The sequence below is a fragment of the Nylanderia fulva genome, unplaced genomic scaffold (genome assembly GCF_048542155.1).
Source record: "Nylanderia fulva isolate GAGA-0341 unplaced genomic scaffold, ASM4854215v1 Scaffold744, whole genome shotgun sequence".
Lineage (NCBI taxonomy): Eukaryota > Metazoa > Arthropoda > Insecta > Hymenoptera > Formicidae > Nylanderia > Nylanderia fulva.
This window is the reverse complement of record NW_028190856.1, coordinates 18,158-37,885: the sequence shown is the minus strand read 5'-3', so window position 1 is coordinate 37,885 and position 19,728 is coordinate 18,158. Positions and strand designations below refer to the sequence as shown.

Genomic DNA, 19,728 nt, shown 5'->3' with positions numbered 1-19,728 from the left:
AGAGTGGTTCTTGCATGGTTGTGAGCACATCCCTCCCGTTGGAAGCCGTTCGTCGCCAACCGGGTGCCGCCGTCCAGGAGATCGTGTCGGCCGATCGCTGGCATCACGTTCCAACAGCGGAGAATCCAGCGGATGCTGCCACCAGAGGCATCACGCCCTGTGAACTCTCCAGTCTTCAGCTTTGGTGGAGGGGCCCCCCATGGCTGACAGGTCCGACCGAGTCCTGGCCGAAGGAGGCGCATGAAGACGTTGACAGCTGCGAGGAGCGCCGCTCGCACGCAGCCACGGTGGGCCACGGCACGAACGAAGAAAACGAACTTCTTACAAGATTCTCCTCTCTCTCTAAACTAATACGCGTTAGCGCGTTCTGTTTTAGGGTCCTCAGACGAGAGGCGCAGACAAGAACGACTCACCTCTCAGCCCAGGAACTGAACGACTGCCGATTACGATGGTTACGGATCGTGCAACGGCAGGACTTTGCGGGCGAGCTCAAGGCCCTCACGCGCGAGGCTCCTTTATCGAGGAAGTCTCCGTTGCGGGCACTGCGGCCATTCCTCGGACCGGATGGGTTGATCCGAGTAGGCGGACGACTGGAGAACGCGTCACTGAACTACGAAGAGAAGCACCCAATCGTCCTAACGAAAAGGAGTCATCTCTCGCTGTTACTGGTGTGTGACGCGCACCATTGTACGCTGCATGGGGGACCTCAGCTGACACGGAGCGTCTTGGCCCGGCGGTACTGGGTCATCCACGCCAATACGCTCATACGCGCCGTGATCCACTGCTGCGTGCGGTGTGCGCGCTTCCGCACCACCGCGGCCCAGCAACAGATGGGACAGCTGCCGGCCGATCGGGTGCGGACCATGCGCCCGTTCTTGTCCGCAGGAGTGGACTATGCTATGCCAATCCAGCTACGCGCCTCGAAAGGGCGAGGGCACAAGTCCTACAAGGGCTACATATGCCTATTTGTTTGTATGGCCACTAGCACCTAGAAGCTGTATCCGACCTCTCATCTGCGTCGTTCTTAGAAGCTTTCAGACGATTCGTATCAAGACAAGGTCGCTGCGCGCACCTGACAAGCGACAACGGGATGAATTTCCGGGGCGCGGACCGAGAGCTTCGCGAGATGTTCGGCGCCGCCTCGGACTTCTATAAATATTGCAAGGAATTGCTGGCTTCCGACGGCACCGAGTGGGACTTCATCCCACCTTCGGCCCCGCACTTCGGCGGGCTTTGGGAGGCCGGGGTCAAGTCCACCAAGCATCATCTCCGACGCGTCCTCGGGGAGCAGACCCCAACTTACGAGGAGCTTTCCACGCTCCTCTGCCAAATTGAGGCTTGCCTCAACTCGAGGCCGCTCAGTCCGCTGAGCGCGGATCCTACGGACTTTGTGGCTCTTACGCCCGGTCACTTCCTCATCGGCGAGGCTCCGGTCAATGTACCGGAGCCCTTCACGCTAAGGAACCCCCCCGGACAAACCCGTGTTAGATCTCGACTGATCTCTAATTTGCGTGATCATTTTTGGCGTAGGTAGTCGCAGGAGTACTTGCAGCACCTCCAACAGCTGATCAAGTAGAGAACGCATGGCCAACATCCAACCTGGCGCCCTCTTGCTGCTGCGAGACGACCTCCTGCCGCCTGCTAAATGGTCGCATGGACGGGTGCGAACAGTACATCCGGAAGACGACGGACTAGTCCGCGTCGTGACCGTCGACACGGCTACCGCTACGTTGAAGCGGTCGATCGCGAAGATCTGTCCGCTACCAGGGTCATCGGACCCTTAGAATCAACCGAGCAAAGGACGCAAGGCGGGCGACAGCCCTACATCTCCACCCTGTTTTGTCGCTAAGACGAGGCGGGCGGTATGTTGGAGAGCGAACGTAAAACCGACGAAATACCGGCGGCCGAGAATCGCTGATCCACACTCGATCTCGATGTCCCAGACCGAGGTCGCACGATCGAAAACATGTTACCAACGTCGATACAAAAATTGTGTCGATTATTTCACTGTGGACAACTATGATTTTGGCTACATGGACATGCCTTCACCATCGGTGTCATGCAAAACACAATCATCCGAAAATGATTCTGACCAAGAAATGGAGGAGGAGTCAGATAGGAGAGAACCGTCATCATCATCATCATCATCATCATCATCATCGCCAGATTTCTTGTCGGCAGCCTATTTATCTTTTCTGTGATAAAATAGGTGTACAACATATGTGATATCAGCGTGTTCTGAGAGAGAGAGTAGATATGTCTTCGCGGAAGGTGTAAACATGTCGATAGACAACTACTGAGCAGCCGCTATTTTTGTTTCGTCGGAGATCATCTTTCGGAGATAATTGCATCATTGCATGAACAAAGGGATGACCGGGATATATAATAAGGACCGATGTCACTGCCAGGTCATAGTACGGTGACATTTCGGCGTAATAAGTGTCTCGAGAATAAATTGTTTTTGTAATAAAAAATGGAGAAAGACAAAGAAGTAGTGATCTCCGACGATGAAGAGATGGAGGTGGTCGTCGTCCCGGATGACGAGATGGAGGTCATAACCATCTCCGACGACGACAGCGACAGTGATAGTGCGATGTACGACCCTGTGTACGACAGGGAGGTGAACAACGTCCTGGATGACATTGAGGAGATGGACGTTGATATCGTACCCATTGATGAAGACGGCGATGACGATGACGATGACGATGACGATGACGATGACGATGACAATGACGATGACGATGAAGATGAAGATGAAGATGACGATGACGATAGGTACGATAGTGACAACGCTGTTCGGGAGTCGTGCAGCTCCCGCATGTATGGCATACGCGCCACTGCATCCCTCGACGAGACAGCGAGGGTATGCACTGTGGCGTCGTATGTCATGGCATTCGTCGCACCATGGGGGCCGATCAGGATCTGCTTTCGCTGTTTCGTGAGAAACAGGAGCAGATTCCTGAGCATCACAACCATCGAGGGACACACTACATCGCGGTACACAGCTGTACCCGAACTGCGTTGCGAAGATTGCCGGGAAAGACTATACGTGTTCTACCTGGCCAACGCTTGTCCCACATGTCAAGGACGTGAGTATATATATATATATATATATATATATATATAATATGTCAAAAAAATATATATAAAATATTAAATTATTATATTTCTATGCACAGATGTCGAGTCTGATGACAGCGATGGGTGATGCGACCCCTTCTCTCACTGTCGTACATCGCACTATCACTGTCGCTGTCGTCGTCGGAGATGGTTATGACCTCCATCTCGTCATCCGGGACGACGACCACCTCCATCTCTTCATCGTCGGAGATCACTACTTCTTTGTTTTTTTTCATTTTTTATTACAAAAACAATTTATTCTCGAGTCACTTATTACGCCGTCAGGGCTGTAAGTATATTAAAATACCAAAAAAAATCTATAAAATATTAAATTATTATTATTATATTTCTATGTGTAGATGCCACTACCTCGAGCCGTCACATCTCTCTCTCTCTCGCCGGCTCTCTCCGCTCACTCGCCGTCACCGTATTTATTTTATATTTTATATTTTATATTTTTTATATTTTTTATATTTTTATATTTTTATATTTTTATATTTTTTTATATTTTATATTTTTATATTTTTATATTTTTATATTTTTTTTATTTTACTTATATTACTTTTTATTTTTTATTTACACACACAGTAGAGAGGGTTTGGAGTCGTTAAATACCGCGGAAGTGACGAACCGCGGGGTCCTCATCTCTACTGCAACACATGTACAAGTACACACACGCATACACACATGCACATACTCTGACATATGAGGTGTAAATCCGACCGGCAACCTCCACGCGGTACACCTCGGGTAATGCCAATGCCGGCGGTAATATATTAAATAAGAATAAAAAAAAATATTAATAATATAATAAAATTTTATTAATTTAAAAAATGTTTCCCTTCTTCTTTCCTTATAGAAAAAATATGTAAAAACTAATGTAAAAAATATGAATAAAAAAGTAATAAATAAAATATGTATTTTATTAAAATAAAAAAAATGTTTTTTCTCCTCTCCTTCACATCTCTCGCCGCCCGAGCCGCCACATCTCTCGCCGCCCGAGCCACCGACTCTCTCGCCTCTCGCGCTCTCGCCACAAAATCCAGGCTTGGCTCTCGCTCTCGCCGCGAGCCGCACGTGCTCTCTCTCTCTCGCTCCGACGGGAGAGCGCGTATACCGCCGCGCGCTACCTCTCTCTCTCGCAGCATTTCTCGCCGCCCGAGCCGCCGAATCTCTCTCGCTGCCGCATCTCTCTCGAATGCGTGCGTCTTCTTTCTCTCTCTCTCACTCTGGAAGGCGTGCGCCTCGTAAGATAAAATTATCGATTTTTTTCTCGCTGAATGCAATGTCCTTGACACAATAATTATATCTCGCAAAGTATGTAACGGGTGGCGCGCAAATAAAGTACACCATGATATATACATATAAGTATTTATTCGTCTTATATTTAATACATAATTATATATAAAGTTTTATTACATATTAAAAACTAAAGCCACCAGCTCGCAATCGACAAGTTGGTGCATGTTGAAGGCATTGCTAGCGCGTATCGCATTCGACAATTCTCTCGCATTCGTTACAATGGATGCAATATTGGAGAATTGAGTATATTTGATATCAACCGTTGCGACGAGCCTCGTCAATCGATCGTACATTATTTCGATACATGAATCGAGCTCGAACATACGATGTAACGTCGATTCGACCATCATCATGCGCACGTCCGCTGATTCGAGACTTATGAGCTTGGTGCCGTTTATCTTGTGAAATCGCACTGTTAGCGGCCCGACACTTATGCAATTATACACATCGTTGTTGGAGGAGGAGTCATTGTTCAGGTAATTGTGAATAGCGTGGCGTTGCTCGTAAAGTCCTTTCCACGTTTCGAGAGATAGTAATAGCTGTTTTCCCCGATGATCTTCTATGGCGATCTCCACATAACTCGGCGGATCCACTCTGATGCCGATTTCGAGGAATTTGAATTCCGTTGCCGTCAATGCGTATCGTCTTCCAAGTATGCGAACCGCACGAGGCTCCAGCGAAACGCTGTAAAAATTAGATAAAAAAGATAAAATATAAAAAAATATAAAATATATAAAAGATACAAAAAAGTTATACTTACTCGTCGCATTTCTTCTCGCACATTTCTTCATGTCTCGGCATGTAGTAATTCATCCTGCTGCTGCTTCTTTGAACCGAGGGTATTAAAAAGTGAACCGTCAGTTAGAACGGTCGACGAAAGACTGATTGTATAATAAGGTACTAATAATCGAGTAACGGTCATTTTTAAAATATTAGGAGAAGGGGATTCTTAGAAATATATCTGAAGGGAAAGAACAAAGAGAAATATTTAAAATATTAGGAGAAGGGGATTCTTAGAAATATATCTGGAGGGAAAGAACAAATTATTAAATGTAGTGGGGGTAAAAGAAATTCTTAGAAATATATCTGGAGAGAAAGACAAATTATTAAAAGTAGTGGGGGTAAAAGAAATTCTTAGAAATACGATTGCGTGAGAAATTTTTAAAAGTAGTGGGGGTAAAAGGAATTCTTAGAAATATCTGGTTAGGAAAAATAACAAAGAGAATAGTATGTAAATAATATGTTTATTCAAAAAAACGGATGATCGTCGCGATTAGCCGACCACCAATTGAATAATTTAAATACATTTTGTAACGCGCAATTTTTTACATGTTTATTACATCGTAGAGTATATGTGGGATCTAATTTATTTAATGCAGGCACATCTTCATATATGGCATCCAAGGTCTCAATCATGAAACCGCTGCACACATCGTCCACTATTTCGGCAAGCCACTCTCGCTTTTCGAGTCCTTTTACATACACGAGAGAGGACTCTTCATCCTCGTCTTGTTCATTTATGCCATTGATAGCTGCCGTGATCAAGCGCTGCCATGCAGTATGGAACATTTCCTCCCATTGCAAGCTGTGATGATGCTGAGTTAGCCACGAGACCTGGCGTCTTTCCGACTTTATAAGCACGCTCCACGGCACAGGGCATGCGAAGAAATAGTGCGACAGGATATATCCTCTTCTCAGGATTGCCGCTTCCTTCACGATAAATCGCTTGTTTAGGATAAATCCTTGCAGGTCGACAAACGTTGGTGCGGACATGATTTCTTCGATGTGAGTCAGTCGAGAGGTATTACTTCACTAACATCAGACATCTCGCATCATCATGATTATGTATCCTCCTCCTCCCCTCCCTCACACGCGTAGTTGTGTAAACAATTTTAGGTGATTTTGCGCACAACGTTGGTCAACGGGTTGTACTGGATCACGCGATCGTGCATGATGAGACAATATGCTGTGGTATTATTAGGCACGTTTTCCTTACACTCAAATTCCAATCTCACATCCACCGTTGCGCTTTTGACCGATTCGTTTTGTCGAGAACAATCGATAATCACAAACAGACCGTTTTGTAAAAACCGTGTGATGGTGAGGCTCGGCTCGAGATACTCGTATCCGTAATAATTTTTGCAGAAACGCGCATACGTGTCATACAGAATCGACCATCTGTTTCTATCAAAATCCAGATTCATATCGTCGTACGGATAACATTCCGAGTTCAGATAGAGTTTCACGTTGGTTAATTTACAGTTGTCGAATCGACTCGTATCCTCGGACATGACATTTTTACGCCCTGTCTGCAGAGCAAAAATTACATATCGCGGCTTCTCCAGTTGAGTCGCGGTCTTAATGGCCCACGAATGCTTGGTCGTACGCTGCAATAGCGGAAATTCGTATAGATCCCACGAGCGGAAACCCATGCTGAGGTAACGTCCGCTTTCCAGAGCGCGCAGCATCGACAGCTTCTTAATCTCGCTCAACAACACGTGTGGCATTCGCCATTGTATCTTGAATATGTTGATCACAGGCTCCAGTGCAGAATCTTCATACAGACATTTATTGTCGTTGCGCGCTCGTATTAGGATCAACTCATGACGCGCATTAATAACAACGCGTTTGTAATCCTCGCAAAATCCCAGCAACATGTGCAGCGGTACGCAAAAATTAAAGTATCCATTCACAGTAGTCGGGCTATCCCAGCCTGCATTTCGCATAATCACGCTTCTATCGGATGACATTGTTACATAGTTTTTCAGCAGACTTGTTATTCCCACATTCCTGTTGCGATCAATCTCCACACCATCGAGCTCGTAGCGAATTTCGTCAAACATGAATGCGACGCAATTATTTCCCAGCATCACATTGGATCCCTCAACTGGATGAGTTATCCGCAGTTCACCCTCGATGTAGAGGAAACTCTCATACGGCAACGTATATAAATCCTGTTGTTGTATGGGTATTCTTATCTCGTCGCTGTATCCAAATGTTGTGTTGGCAAACGGGTTGTATGTGTGAGTCTCAATCTTGACGATGCGATCGTCAAAGACTGGCTCTTCCTCGATGTTGAGAATCTCAGTCATTGTTCAGATGGCGCGCACCGCAAATCCCAAAGATTGTAAAAACGCAACGTTTGACGAGGTGAGTCTCTTCTTCGCGGTTGATTTGATATTAGCGAATGATGTTGCTGCTGGTCTGATTGTGTTCTTCGTGTCTTTATTCAACACGAGCATCCCGTTGCACGAGGGTGGCCCGCCGTCGTACGTGCAATCTAATTGTTATCTCTTCACCTCGAAAATCGAGCAATCGCCCCTCCTGGTCAGTAACGCGTAACACTAAATCAGTAATGCTCCGTACGAAGACCGGCAGGTAAATGATCTGCGCCGGCGTTTCCGATATCTTATATCCTGGTGGTACCCTCGGTGAAAATTCGTGTATCGTGTGAACGAGTTTATCGTTGCTGTATGCACCCGCGGTCACGTTACACTCTATGCGGATAATGTTCACGTTGATAATATTAATCGCCATGTTCGATTTGTGCCATTTTCGCGGTTGCAGTATACGATTCGAGAATCCCAGCAGCGATCCAATGTTGTTGGGCATGCTAAAGTTTATTCTGTAGGCACACTTGATCTCGCTTCTCATCGTATTATAACTAGCGCGGAGCACGATTGGATAATCTTCATCGTCGACACCTTTATCGCTAACAGCATTATGTTTTCGGGAAAGTGCGCGTTTCAAAAATTCATGTATTGCTTGCAGCTTGTACGATCCCTCGGGAATCGTAATTTCCGCGTCGTCTTTGCTGTAGTAAAATTTATTATTCGAGGAATTTACATTCGATATAGTGTGATAAGTTTCAAAATCCGTCAGACCGAGCTCGTAGTCCGCGTCGCTCAAATCTATGAGGGGAAAGTAGGTCGCCGCGAGGACGCTACTCTTCCCAGTCAATGTTAGTGTTAGCGACATGTTGACAAAACTGAGTTAAATAGCGCAATGTCAGTCTTTAAATTCGCTGCAAGTTGAACTAAAATTCAATCTCTCGGAGAAACTGCAAGCACAATTGTCCGCAGATACTCTGATCATACGTTTGATAAGAGGTGTAATTGTATTCCAATTTCGGCACGTTTAAATATCGCACCAATTTCTCGGGTGGTCGAAGATTGCCAAAACTGTCGAAATAGATTGCGCGATTTCCCCTTTTTGCATATGCCACCCAATGAGTGCCAGGACCGTCTGTGCTGTCCAGATTGACGATATCGCTCTCATTTTCTCGCGCGCCATTTATCGGTAAATTATTGCGCATAAAAACACCTTTAAAATATGGAATGTGCTATAACCGTATCGCGCGGAATTCGCAGCGAATATCAATTCGTCGCGTAAGGAGAAAAGTCCCCTGCGGAATATCGGTTACCTTCGGCGCGATCTCCCCGTCCGATCACAAAAAAAATTATAACAAAAAAAAAAAATAAAAAGAAAACTAAAATCTCGATTTAGTTGGGCGCCAGGTGCGGCAGCCGCACCGTCTCTCAATTAATAAATTCGCGGGACGCTAAGTCTTAATTTACTCGGACTTATTTGTCCAAGCCCGTTCGCGGGCATCAATCACGGGAGAGCGAGAGATCGCGACGGCAACTTTCCCGCTCGGCTAGCCTCTGTACGGGTAAGGGTTCGGGTGCGTGGCGGCGAGAAATAACCCGAGGAATTAAAGTTAATAAAACATATATTTAAATTTTGTCCATAAGACACATGAGTATATAATATACAGAAATAAGCGGCGTGCACAGACGCACGATCGAGAGTTCGGTGAAGCAATACGACCGGTGGTTCGCCGTGCCGAGTTATGAATAATATTTAACTAATTCGCGGCAACGAGGTAGTGTCTCCCATAACACAAAAAAAAATTGATTAATTAAATCGGCGATGCGCCACCGGGTATATTGCTCCACGCCGTAAGCGCGTGATCCGCGCGGTATGCGCGACAACAAAGGGGCCGGCGTAAGGGCGCACCGCGTGCGCCGTACATAAATTTCATACACACACAATTAAACGTAATCACGCCTTTTCTTGTAAGGCAACATCAATACTTTAATGAGCCCGAAAGCGTTTATGAGCTCTCCAATTTTTCGCCTCGAACAATATTCGGCAACGCGCAAATCGCGATAATTTTCGCGCGACAATATTACGCGCGAAGGCTGTCCACGCGGGAGAGAAAATATGCGGAAACGCAAGAGAGTGGATGGGTCGTAGTTTCTCCCAATAGAGTTTCTTTACGTTAGTACCGCGACTCGACAATAAAACGAGTTTCTCGCGATTTTATACGGGCCGGCAACTAAGTCCAGCCTAGTTTCTTAACGATAAGTAATTCGGGACCCATCCACCCTGCTACTTTAATTCGGCGACAGCAGGATGACCACGTCGTCTCACCAGTCCTGTACGATCCTTAACGTTCTCTCCTCTCTCGCTCTCTATACTTCGCACTTCCGTCTCAGGACCTCCGCTCTCTTCGGGCGCTCGCTAGACAGTGCCGAACCGGGGGCCCTTAGGAGACACGTCGGTGACCCAATTATCTAGATAGGCCACTCGCGGCGCTATCAGGTCGGCCGCGCGCGCGGCCTCGGTGATCCTTGCGGCCGCGCGCTTAATTATCCTTACCCGCGGAGTCCTGATCCGCGGGTTGCCCTTCGTAGGCGGTCGTCGCGGCAGCGCACGGCAGGGCCGCTCCTTGCTCTCCTTCGGGATTCCGGATGTCCCGGGGGCGGCAGCTCTCCTGCCGGCGCTCCGTATGCGGGGACTCGGGTGCTTGTTGCACCCGAGTGGCCTTCCCCTGCTCGCTCCTGGAAGGTACAAATTTTTAGGCAGTGGCACCTACTCCGTTGTCGGATGTTCGGTGAAGGAATTTTTAATCTTGGGCTTACCGGGCATGTCCCTGACGAAGGGGGTCCCCGTCGTCCTGCTTCCTATGCCTTCCTATTTCTCCTCCAGGGTCTCTCTCTCTCGGCTGAGGCTCGTCGCACATCCTGTCTGCCGCCGAAATAATCCTAACTCTCAACAAAAAATATACGGAAACGCGTAGCAGCGGGATCGCGTCCGGTCCCGCGCTTTTCGCACGCATGCTCTCTCTCTCTCTCTCACTGTCTCGGGAGAGCAGAGGTCCCGTGCCCTCCCCCGATCGGGCCATTCAGCCCTTGTGACGGACAATTTCAATTTGTTACGTCACAGTGCATACGTTTTGCAAGTTGTAGCAATTGCACATTTGTAGTTACACCTTGCGGTATTTTTAACGTTTTTTTGACGTTTTTTTTTCCTCGCTCCTCGTCCATATTTGTAAGGGGCGAGATACAGTCCGCGGACTTCCATGGCGCGATTGTGGCGTAGTATCTCTTGCAGCTGACGTTGCGCGGCTTTATTGTCGTTTACCGCTTTTGCTACGCCAGCCGCTCCGCCGACCAGGGATCCGAGCGCGCCCAGCATTGGTAAAATCGGCAAAAATCCGCCTCGTTTCGCTGCCGAAAGTACCCTCCTCTTCTTCGTCCTCTTCTTCAAGCCCATGCCAAGCTTCGTCTTGGCTTTCATCGCTGCCCAGACAACTGCGGCCGCGGCTCTCTCACCGAGACTCAAGTCTTTCGCGACGATGCGAGTTTTCGCTTTCTCGGCGAGTACCTTATTCGCCGCGTGTCTCTCGGCGAGTTCGCTGCTTTGAGAGTACGCTATATCGTGTTCACGACACGCCGCGTCCAATGGGTTGACGCCTTGATCACCTCTAGCCAATCGCTGTTCCAAACGAGTTCCCGGGCCGCAAAATTGATAGCCAGGGATATGAAGCTCGACCGGAAGTGCGTTTATCGCACGATTTAATACACCTGTGCCTATTTTCGTTGACATCCGCCGCAATCTCTAGACGATACTGAGCAAAGCGCGAGTCGGCGCAGCTATAAATAGGCGGACGTTGGAGGTCAAATCGGGAGTGAGAAAATGCAATTCGTGCGACAACCTCTGACGATACGAGTGATGAATTACGACGACAGAGTACGCTGCAGCGTGAACGAAGGTGTGCGCAAACACGGTACGATGCTACCGACAACTATACGCGCAATCGTTTGCGGCCCCTCAAATTGCGGTAAAACCAACGTGTTGATAAGCCTGCTGGAAAGTCCGCATGGTGTGCGTTTCGAGAACGTGTACGTGTACTTTAAATCGTTGCAACAGCCGAAATATCGCTATTTGGAAGATTTATTGACGCCGATTGACGAAATCGGCTACTTTACATTCTCCAATAACAGTGACGTCATTCCACCGAGCGAGGCATGTCCAAATTCAATTTTTGTCTTTGATGACGTGGCATGCGACAAGCAAGATACGATAAGAGAGTACTTCTCAATGGGGCGCCACTCGAACATCGACTGCTTCTATCTCTGTCAGACATACGCGAGAATACCGAAACATCTTATACGCGACAACGCGAACTTGCTAATCCTGTTTAAACAGGACGCCACCAATTTGAAGCACGTATACAACGATCACGTGAATACCGACATGTCGTATGAGGATTTCGGGGAGTTATGTCGTACATGTTGGCAACAAAAGTATGGATTTCTAGTGATAGACAAGGACAGCTCGCTTACGAACGGGCGTTACAGAAAAGGATTTAACGAGTTTGCGATACCGCGGAGCCATTAGTCGTCGACAGCACTCTCTAGAGTTTAGGATGGCTGATAATATTCGCGAGCGTGAAAAGGTTGCCAAGGAGATTGCGAAGACGGCCGAATCGATCCGCAAGAAACACCGCGCTCTGAAGACCGGAAAGATCGATGATGATATCGCCGTCAAGACTCACTTTAAACCTATTATCGAGCCGCTACAAAAAATTGTCGACAACGCGACGATTTCGGTGAAAAACGAGCCTAACACCGACGACGACGACAATGACGGTGTGAAGATCGAGACACGGTATGAGGGGGAGACACCGAAAAAGAGAAAACATAAAACTATCAAGCGATATAAAGAGAAGGAGGAGGAATTGAAAAAGAGAAAATATGATATTTCGAAGCCATTGGACGCTTCACTGCCGACGACATCTACACCGATAAGCGTACTACCTGTGATACCCAAAACACTCGTAGACGAAAATGTTTTGGAAACCACGCGTAACTTGCCCGAAATATCTCTTCGACACTGGTTAAGATCGTCGGAAGGTCGACAAATGATGCGAAAGGATTGGGGGCCATTAGGACAAAAGTACATGGACGCTCTCCTCGGTGCTGATGAGAAGAAAGAAATTGATAATGTATACGGAGTCTACTTCGGCGAGAATGAAATGCGGCTCGGCAGCAAGCGATTTGCGATTGACAAAGATGACAATATAATCATAGGCGACACGCGGTACATTGGAACGCCCGGATTGTACGAGTTGATCTTCAAGAAAAGACCCGATTACCAGGAGGACGATTTGCAAAAATACAAGCACATATTATTGGCGACAAACGTGCATAAACGCAATTTTGATGCGCAAGGTCGTGTAAAGGGTAGCAAGGGGGACAAGTACAAATATATAATCGCACCGTTGACGCGGGTGGAGAGCCCAAAGTCTGGCATGAGAATGCCTCGCGCTATGACGCTAACCGACAATAAGATTGATTACGTGCACTGGGACGACCCTAACGAGCTAGTGGATCGCCTACGATTGCTCGACGCTTCGCGCCAAGCTGGCAACAACGCGCATGACAACGAGATCCTGTCGATCATCGAGGAACTGCGGGAAGCGGGCATTATTATAAATTAAACAAGGGTTCCGACAATCTATTCAGTCCATCGCGTGACACTCTACAAAGCATTGCAAAAAATGTCTATCAATAAATTTGGATTATTCGAGAGGAGAATTGATACAGCCGGCGATCATTGGCATACATTGATGAGAAGATGTGTGCGTAAAAACGCTCTATGTCGCGTCGCTACAGATTATGACGCGAGATCGCGCAAGATTCGCCGTGTAGCGCAACCTAAGGCGGATACCGATGCCGTCAACAAATTGTACCTGGAAGAGTGCTTTAAAACATTGATGGTCCAACAGAAAGAGTTAGATGAGAAGCTGGCTGCGTTAAAGAAGGATGTACAAGCGTTGGAGACTGCGATAAAAGAACTTTTGCGTGCACCAAACACTATCTCAGACATCTAATGAGCGGTTGGCTCAGAAACGTCTATCAAACAAACGTCTAGAAGAAGGGATTCTCGAGTGGTTACGATCGACGTGCTACCAAACAACAATGAGTGGTATCAGTGACCGACCCGGAAGCAGCAGCTGTGAACGACCCGGAAGCAGCAGTGAACGACCTGGAAACGGTGGTGAACGCGACCGCTACGATCGAGGTTACGATCATGTCAAACAGGGTTGCGAACGAGGCTACGAACAAGTTCTTAAAGGTTACATACAAGGCAATCACCAACTCAGTAAGGGTTGCGAACAGGTCAGGGACGGTTACGATCGATTCAAAAGCTGCGAACGGATCAGAAACGACTGTGAAAAAGGCTGCAAACGAATCAAAGACGATTTTCGAATGGGTCAAGGACGGGAGTGAACAACGCTATAACGACTACCTAACCCGAAAGAACCCCGAAACAACGTGGCACGAACGTGAACGAACCCCGAAACAACGTGGTACGAACGTGAAAGAACCTCGAAACAACGTGAACGAACCCCGAAACAACGTGAACGAACCCCGAAACAACGTGGTACGAACGTGAAAGAACCCCGAAACAACGTGAACGAACCCCGAAACAACGTGAACGAACCCCGAAACAACGTGAAAGAACTCCGAAACAACGTGAACGAACCCCCGAAATAACGTGAACGAACCCCGAAACAACGTGAAAGAACACCGAAACAACGTGGTACGAACGTGAAAAAACGAGAATGAATAGTGAAAATAACAACGAGCAACATAGTTTGGAGAGAAGGCAGTTGGTAAACGAGTTGCACGCGTCAGCGAGACAAAAATTTCCTTCGAAGGCATGTCATAGTGCGAGGATACGATGATCTGTGGCAAGCCGACATTGTCGAGATGCGTCCGTACTCCCGTTTCAACAGAGGTTACCACTACATACTCACCGTCATCGATGTGTTGAGCAAGTATGCGTGGGCTGTACCACTCAAGAGTAAAGGAGGAAGCGAGACAGCTGACGCAATCGCTAAGATAATTCGAGACAGCAAGAGATGTCCGAAAAACATGCAAACCGATAACGGGAAGGAATTTTACATCGCCGATGTGCGAAAACATGACATTAATCACTATTCGACATATTCGGTATTGAAGGCGTCGGTCGTCGAGCGATTCAATCGCACGCTAAAGAACGACATGTGGAAGATGTTTACGCTGAATGGCACTTACAAGTGGTTCGACATACTGCCACGCCTCGTATCAGATTACAACGGACGCAAGCATCGAACGATTGGTATGCGACCCGCCGACGTTACCCCCGCGATCGCCAAAAGATTCTTGGCTACCGTGTACAATCGTGTAAAAATCGCGGGCCCGGCAAAGTTCAAAGTAGGTAATCAGGTACGCGTCAGCAAGTACAAACAACTTTTCGAGAAGGGTTACACGCCAAATTGGACAACCGAGGTGTTTAAAATTGTTAAAGTGCAGCATACTAATCCCGTAACATATCTACTCGAGGATTATCGCAAGACATCTATCGCTGGAGCGTTTTACGAGCACGAGCTGCATCGCGCAAATTGTCCGGATGTGTACCTCGTGGAGAAAATACTGCGCAGGAGGGGTGACAAAGTTTACGTGAAATGGCTGGGATTCGACAGTTCGCACAACTCTTGGATACATAAAAACAATGTTATTTAATGTATTTTATTCAATCATTGTATAACATACTATATATTGTATACCATATATTATATATATATATATATATATATATAATATATAACAAAAAATATATAAAATATATATACTTCTCATTAATACATCCTTACAATATAAATATAATAAATATAATAAATATAATAAATATAATTTACAACGGTATTCTATAATGACTCCACGGCAAGGTGTCGGTCGACTCAGGTACGACATACCGTTTGTCGTCGTAGGGACTTAGAGCAATTTTTGTCTCGCTGATGGTATGCACTTTATGCAATTTCGATCTTATGCATGACTGCTGACGCGTCATTTCAATTTCGTCATTAGGGCAACGCGTATAATCGTCGAATGTTATACTAAGCGCTACGACGTTACTTTTGACGCCTTTTGCCTTTTTAGTGTCCTTTTTACCGTCCACCCGCAAAGCATACATTTTTGCTCTAAGCCCGACGAATTCGGTCATTATCGCGCCGTTATTCTCATCTTTCATCAGACCCGGCACCTTTTTATTCGCGAGTGGTATACCGTACGCATTATTCGCGGCGTAGTCGCTGGTATCGAATCGACCGATATCGCGTTTCAAATTTTCATAGACATCCTGACATTTAATTTGATAAATTAAACTGTCCGTGTCGGTGTACATTACTCTACAATTGTCACGATAGAGCGGTGACATGTATTCGTGGTGAAATTCATAAAGACATACTTTTGATATGTCGAGTATGCACATGCCGACGTAGATTGGTTTGTAGATTTTAACTTCGAGTTTGCGTAATTCTATGGCAACTAATTTTTCCGAAAATATGCTCGTACTATGAAAATTTGGTTTCGCGATCATTGCCCCTGCACCGTACCGTCCGTCCCATTTTGTTAATAATTTTACATCAACATGATTGCGCACATTTTCCATCGTCTTGCTGAATACCGCATTATTCATCAGTTTATATAAATTTTTTTCAAAATCGTTTTTCGCATGTGTTCTAAACTGCGTGTTGAGTTCGATGTATTTTTGCAGCCACGCTGACTGCGTGAATTGTAGTATGCGGTATATTTTTGTTATGCGTAGCCCGTGGCGCGTGCACTGCTGTAGATTACGATAGTGTATCACGTAGCGCTTCTTATCGCAAAGCGTTGCGAGGAGTTTATACTCCCGCTTGCCGGGCGGCTTATCGCGCGTCGGGCGAAACGGTAGGTCAATGTGCGCGTCATGAAGATGCCGCGGATACTCTAAATCTACTTTGAGAACATAGCCTATAGGCAAATCGAACGCGATAGATGATACGTCAAAATTCGATATATCGTCGACCCACCGAAAATCGGCATATGGCAATGGTTGACACATTGCCCATCCGTACAAATTATTTACATCGAAATACATGAGGTACGATGAGGGTTTCGATGGGTCGTACGATTGCATGTACTTGTTATTAGCCTGTGCGTATCGGCCTGAAAATTGACTAAGGCCGCCGCGTATATCCCGTTCGACAAACATAACCATGTCAATGTCTGTTAATAATTCAAATTTTATATTCGTATGTTTTAACATGGAGTCCCATGTATATCCGGGGAGAGTATAATAATACGCGGGATCGAGTCCGTAACTTTTTATACAACTATCGCGAAAATTCTCAAATATATCGGCCAATAACAAGACATCAATTTTTAAATATAAATCGCTATATTCGCCTAGCGTTCGAAGGGAGAATCGGCTCCAGACGGTCTCGGCGTGCGCGTAATCACTCTTGGATACTGTGTCGCCGGTTAAGGAACTGTAAAATGAGTCGCGCGGCGATAAACATGTGTCTTGTAATCTGTCCACGCAGTCTATGTATTCGTACGGAAAGACGCCCTTCCGTGTCAATAAATTGAATTTTTTACTAGTTAAATTTTGATATACCGAATGTAAAATTTTTAGTTTTTCTTTATCCAAAAATGACGCTAATTTGTCGAGACTAGCGCTGAGAAACTTGTACGAATCGATAAACCGTAATTTGATATAATTTTTCGAATTATTATCTTGTGTCAATCTAATAGTCTTCGAGAATGAAATGTATTTTTCCTTTGTTATCGGCAGTAATTCGATTTCCCCTTCGAACGCTGTGGCTATGTTCTCGATAATAAAATGTGCGTCGTAGCCGGACAGATTGTGAAAGACTATAGGGATACAAAATGATTCTGTGTAATTTAAGTTACAATTTGAATGCGCGGGACCCCTGTACCGCCCGGTGAGGTGGCAATGATCGCGGACGCGTGTATCGTCTTCGTCAAACGGTTTTTTACAAATGTGACAATGCGTCGCGGTGCGAAATTTTAACCACTCGTCAGGCGTTAAATTTACCATGGAGACATTGCTCGTTAAAATATTTTTTACGCGAATTGCTAAATTTTTAAGCTGTTCGGCGAACTATGCGACGCAATCGACACTACGGCGGGAATTGTACGCGGACAACGAACTGTCGTACGAACACTGTACATAGTACGCGATGCTGAACACTTGATGATGTTGATAATTTTTGGCATCTTCGGTCTTTGCCAAAACACACTCGAGGTCTGCGTACACTACAAACGGCAGCCGCTCCTTCCTCGTGTAGTTGTCGAAGCTGAGCCACTTGTCATTCTCGCTCGGCAGCCGGTTAGCGCAGTCGTTCAGTTTCCCGCAATCTTCCATATGCGCCTGCAATTGGTCCTCAGAATAGAAATAGTGTAAACATCTGGAAAAAAATGAAAAATTTAATGAAAATTTAATTAAAATATAATTTACGTGTAATAAATATATATATATATATATATATATACTTACCGATCGCAAATAAATTTTCTACATTTGTGTTTGCTCAGTTGCGAGCTTACGAGACGAGACAGATTTTTTATGCACGCGAAATGTCCAACGCTGTTTTCGTCCTCCACGTACAGCAGATTGACGTGCTTGTCCTTCTTTTTTTCCGAAAGACGCAACGGGACGATGTTCTCGTTCTCGATGATGTACACGTTTACGGAGATGTCGTTTGCAAGTTCGAATTTTTTAATTTGATTCACAGTCACTGGAAACTCAATGTTTTGGAGATTCAACACTGTGGTGTAATGCGGATAGGAGGATTCTCGTTCCATATGTCTTTCAGCGGGGTACAGAGCGGCCACCACCGACCATGCGAAACACGCATTGTCCGCTGATCGCACATTAACAACCGCTCTTTTTGCCATAATTTTTTGCGGTAATTTGACATGACATCCCGCGCGCATTGGATTGTACTTATTTACATTCACTGTCAAATCTATTATCCGCGACAAAGCCCAGCCGCTATCGCGTTCCTGGAACTCTTCTAGCGATGCTAGCGTGGGCTCGATTACGCGGCGCTCGTACCACTCGCGTACATCGGACGTGCGAAAGAGTTCAAAGTTTCTCGTGTTAATACTTTTATTGGCGCGCTTGTTACCGGACACAAATTCACCGTTGAAAACAGTGTTCACTTTTACACTGATGTGTCTCTGCAGCACATTCTCCACGTTCTCGACTACAATATCTGCGGCATTTTCCAAAAACTGACGCGGTTCGATGTGGTCTGCGTTAATTATCGCACCGGTCAGTATACGGCTATCGAACGCCGTATCGATTTTGCGCCAAAGTCTTTGCGCGTTATTGCCGCCGCCACTGAATCCACCGCCACTAGGCATGGATTCACCGACATACCGTCTCTGCAAGCGCACCTTTGCACCCTCGAGTCGCGCTATTCTCGCCACCAGAGATTGTCTATGTCCAATCGAGAGACGCGAACGCTTGGCACGGCTGCGTTCTTCCAGCTCTTCGATAAATTCTTCGCACTCTTGCAGCCATCCGAAATATTCGCCCAAGTTAGCAACTTGGCGAGAACGCTCCAACAGGTCGCGCTCAACGTTCTCCATTTTTGTAAAAAATTCACTTTTTCACACTTATTACAAAAAAAAACTTCTTTGCACACTAAACTTTTTTTTCTTGCACCCCGAATGAAGCGTGCGCTCGCCAGTGGTACTATGGCCCGGCAGCTGCATCGGTCCTCGTTATATATCCCGATCATCCCTTTGTTCGTGGGATGATGATGCAATTGTTAATTCGCGAGAAATATTTGTGCGATATCTTATCTTGGATTTTCAGAGAAAATTTAGATATCGCTGATAATTCTTAGAAATACATAGATAAGACCGCCCGTTACCTTTCATTTCACCCCGTCGGATCGGATTGACACGTCGCGCAAACATGTCGCAACCTGTATGTATCAACCCGCTTGATTGTCGGCAAACCTTTTGTTCTTAATAATTCGCAGAATTATCTTATCTTCGGAGAAAATTTAGATATCCAATTGTCGGCGCTCGATCCAAGCCTGAAACGGCGGCAGCCATTCGTAGAATTTTTATCTTATCTTGTTTATGAAAACTTAGATACCGCTCAAGC

General features: G+C 46.2%; 3 protein-coding genes across 3 annotated transcripts; 2 read left to right on the top strand and 1 right to left on the bottom strand.

Annotated features, from left to right (window-relative positions):
• The first annotated feature begins 14 nt into the window (after positions 1–14).
• On the top strand, positions 15–992 carry LOC114942106 (uncharacterized). The gene has a single exon (XM_029317410.1). The coding sequence runs from the start codon at positions 15–17 to the stop codon at positions 990–992; it is 978 nt and encodes a 325-aa protein (XP_029173243.1).
• An 11,147-nt stretch (positions 993–12,139) lies between these two features.
• On the top strand, positions 12,140–13,213 carry LOC146720208 (uncharacterized). The gene is made up of 2 exons (XM_085488931.1): positions 12,140–12,362; positions 12,555–13,213. Exons 1-2 carry the CDS (start codon positions 12,140–12,142, stop codon positions 13,211–13,213), a joined length of 882 nt encoding a protein of 293 aa, XP_085345057.1.
• Positions 13,214–18,098: 4,885 nt separating this feature from the next.
• LOC146720207 (uncharacterized) lies at positions 18,099–19,202 on the bottom strand. Its single transcript, XM_085488929.1, has one exon. The coding sequence runs from the start codon at positions 19,200–19,202 to the stop codon at positions 18,099–18,101; it is 1,104 nt and encodes a 367-aa protein (XP_085345055.1).
• Positions 19,203–19,728: the final 526 nt, after the last annotated feature.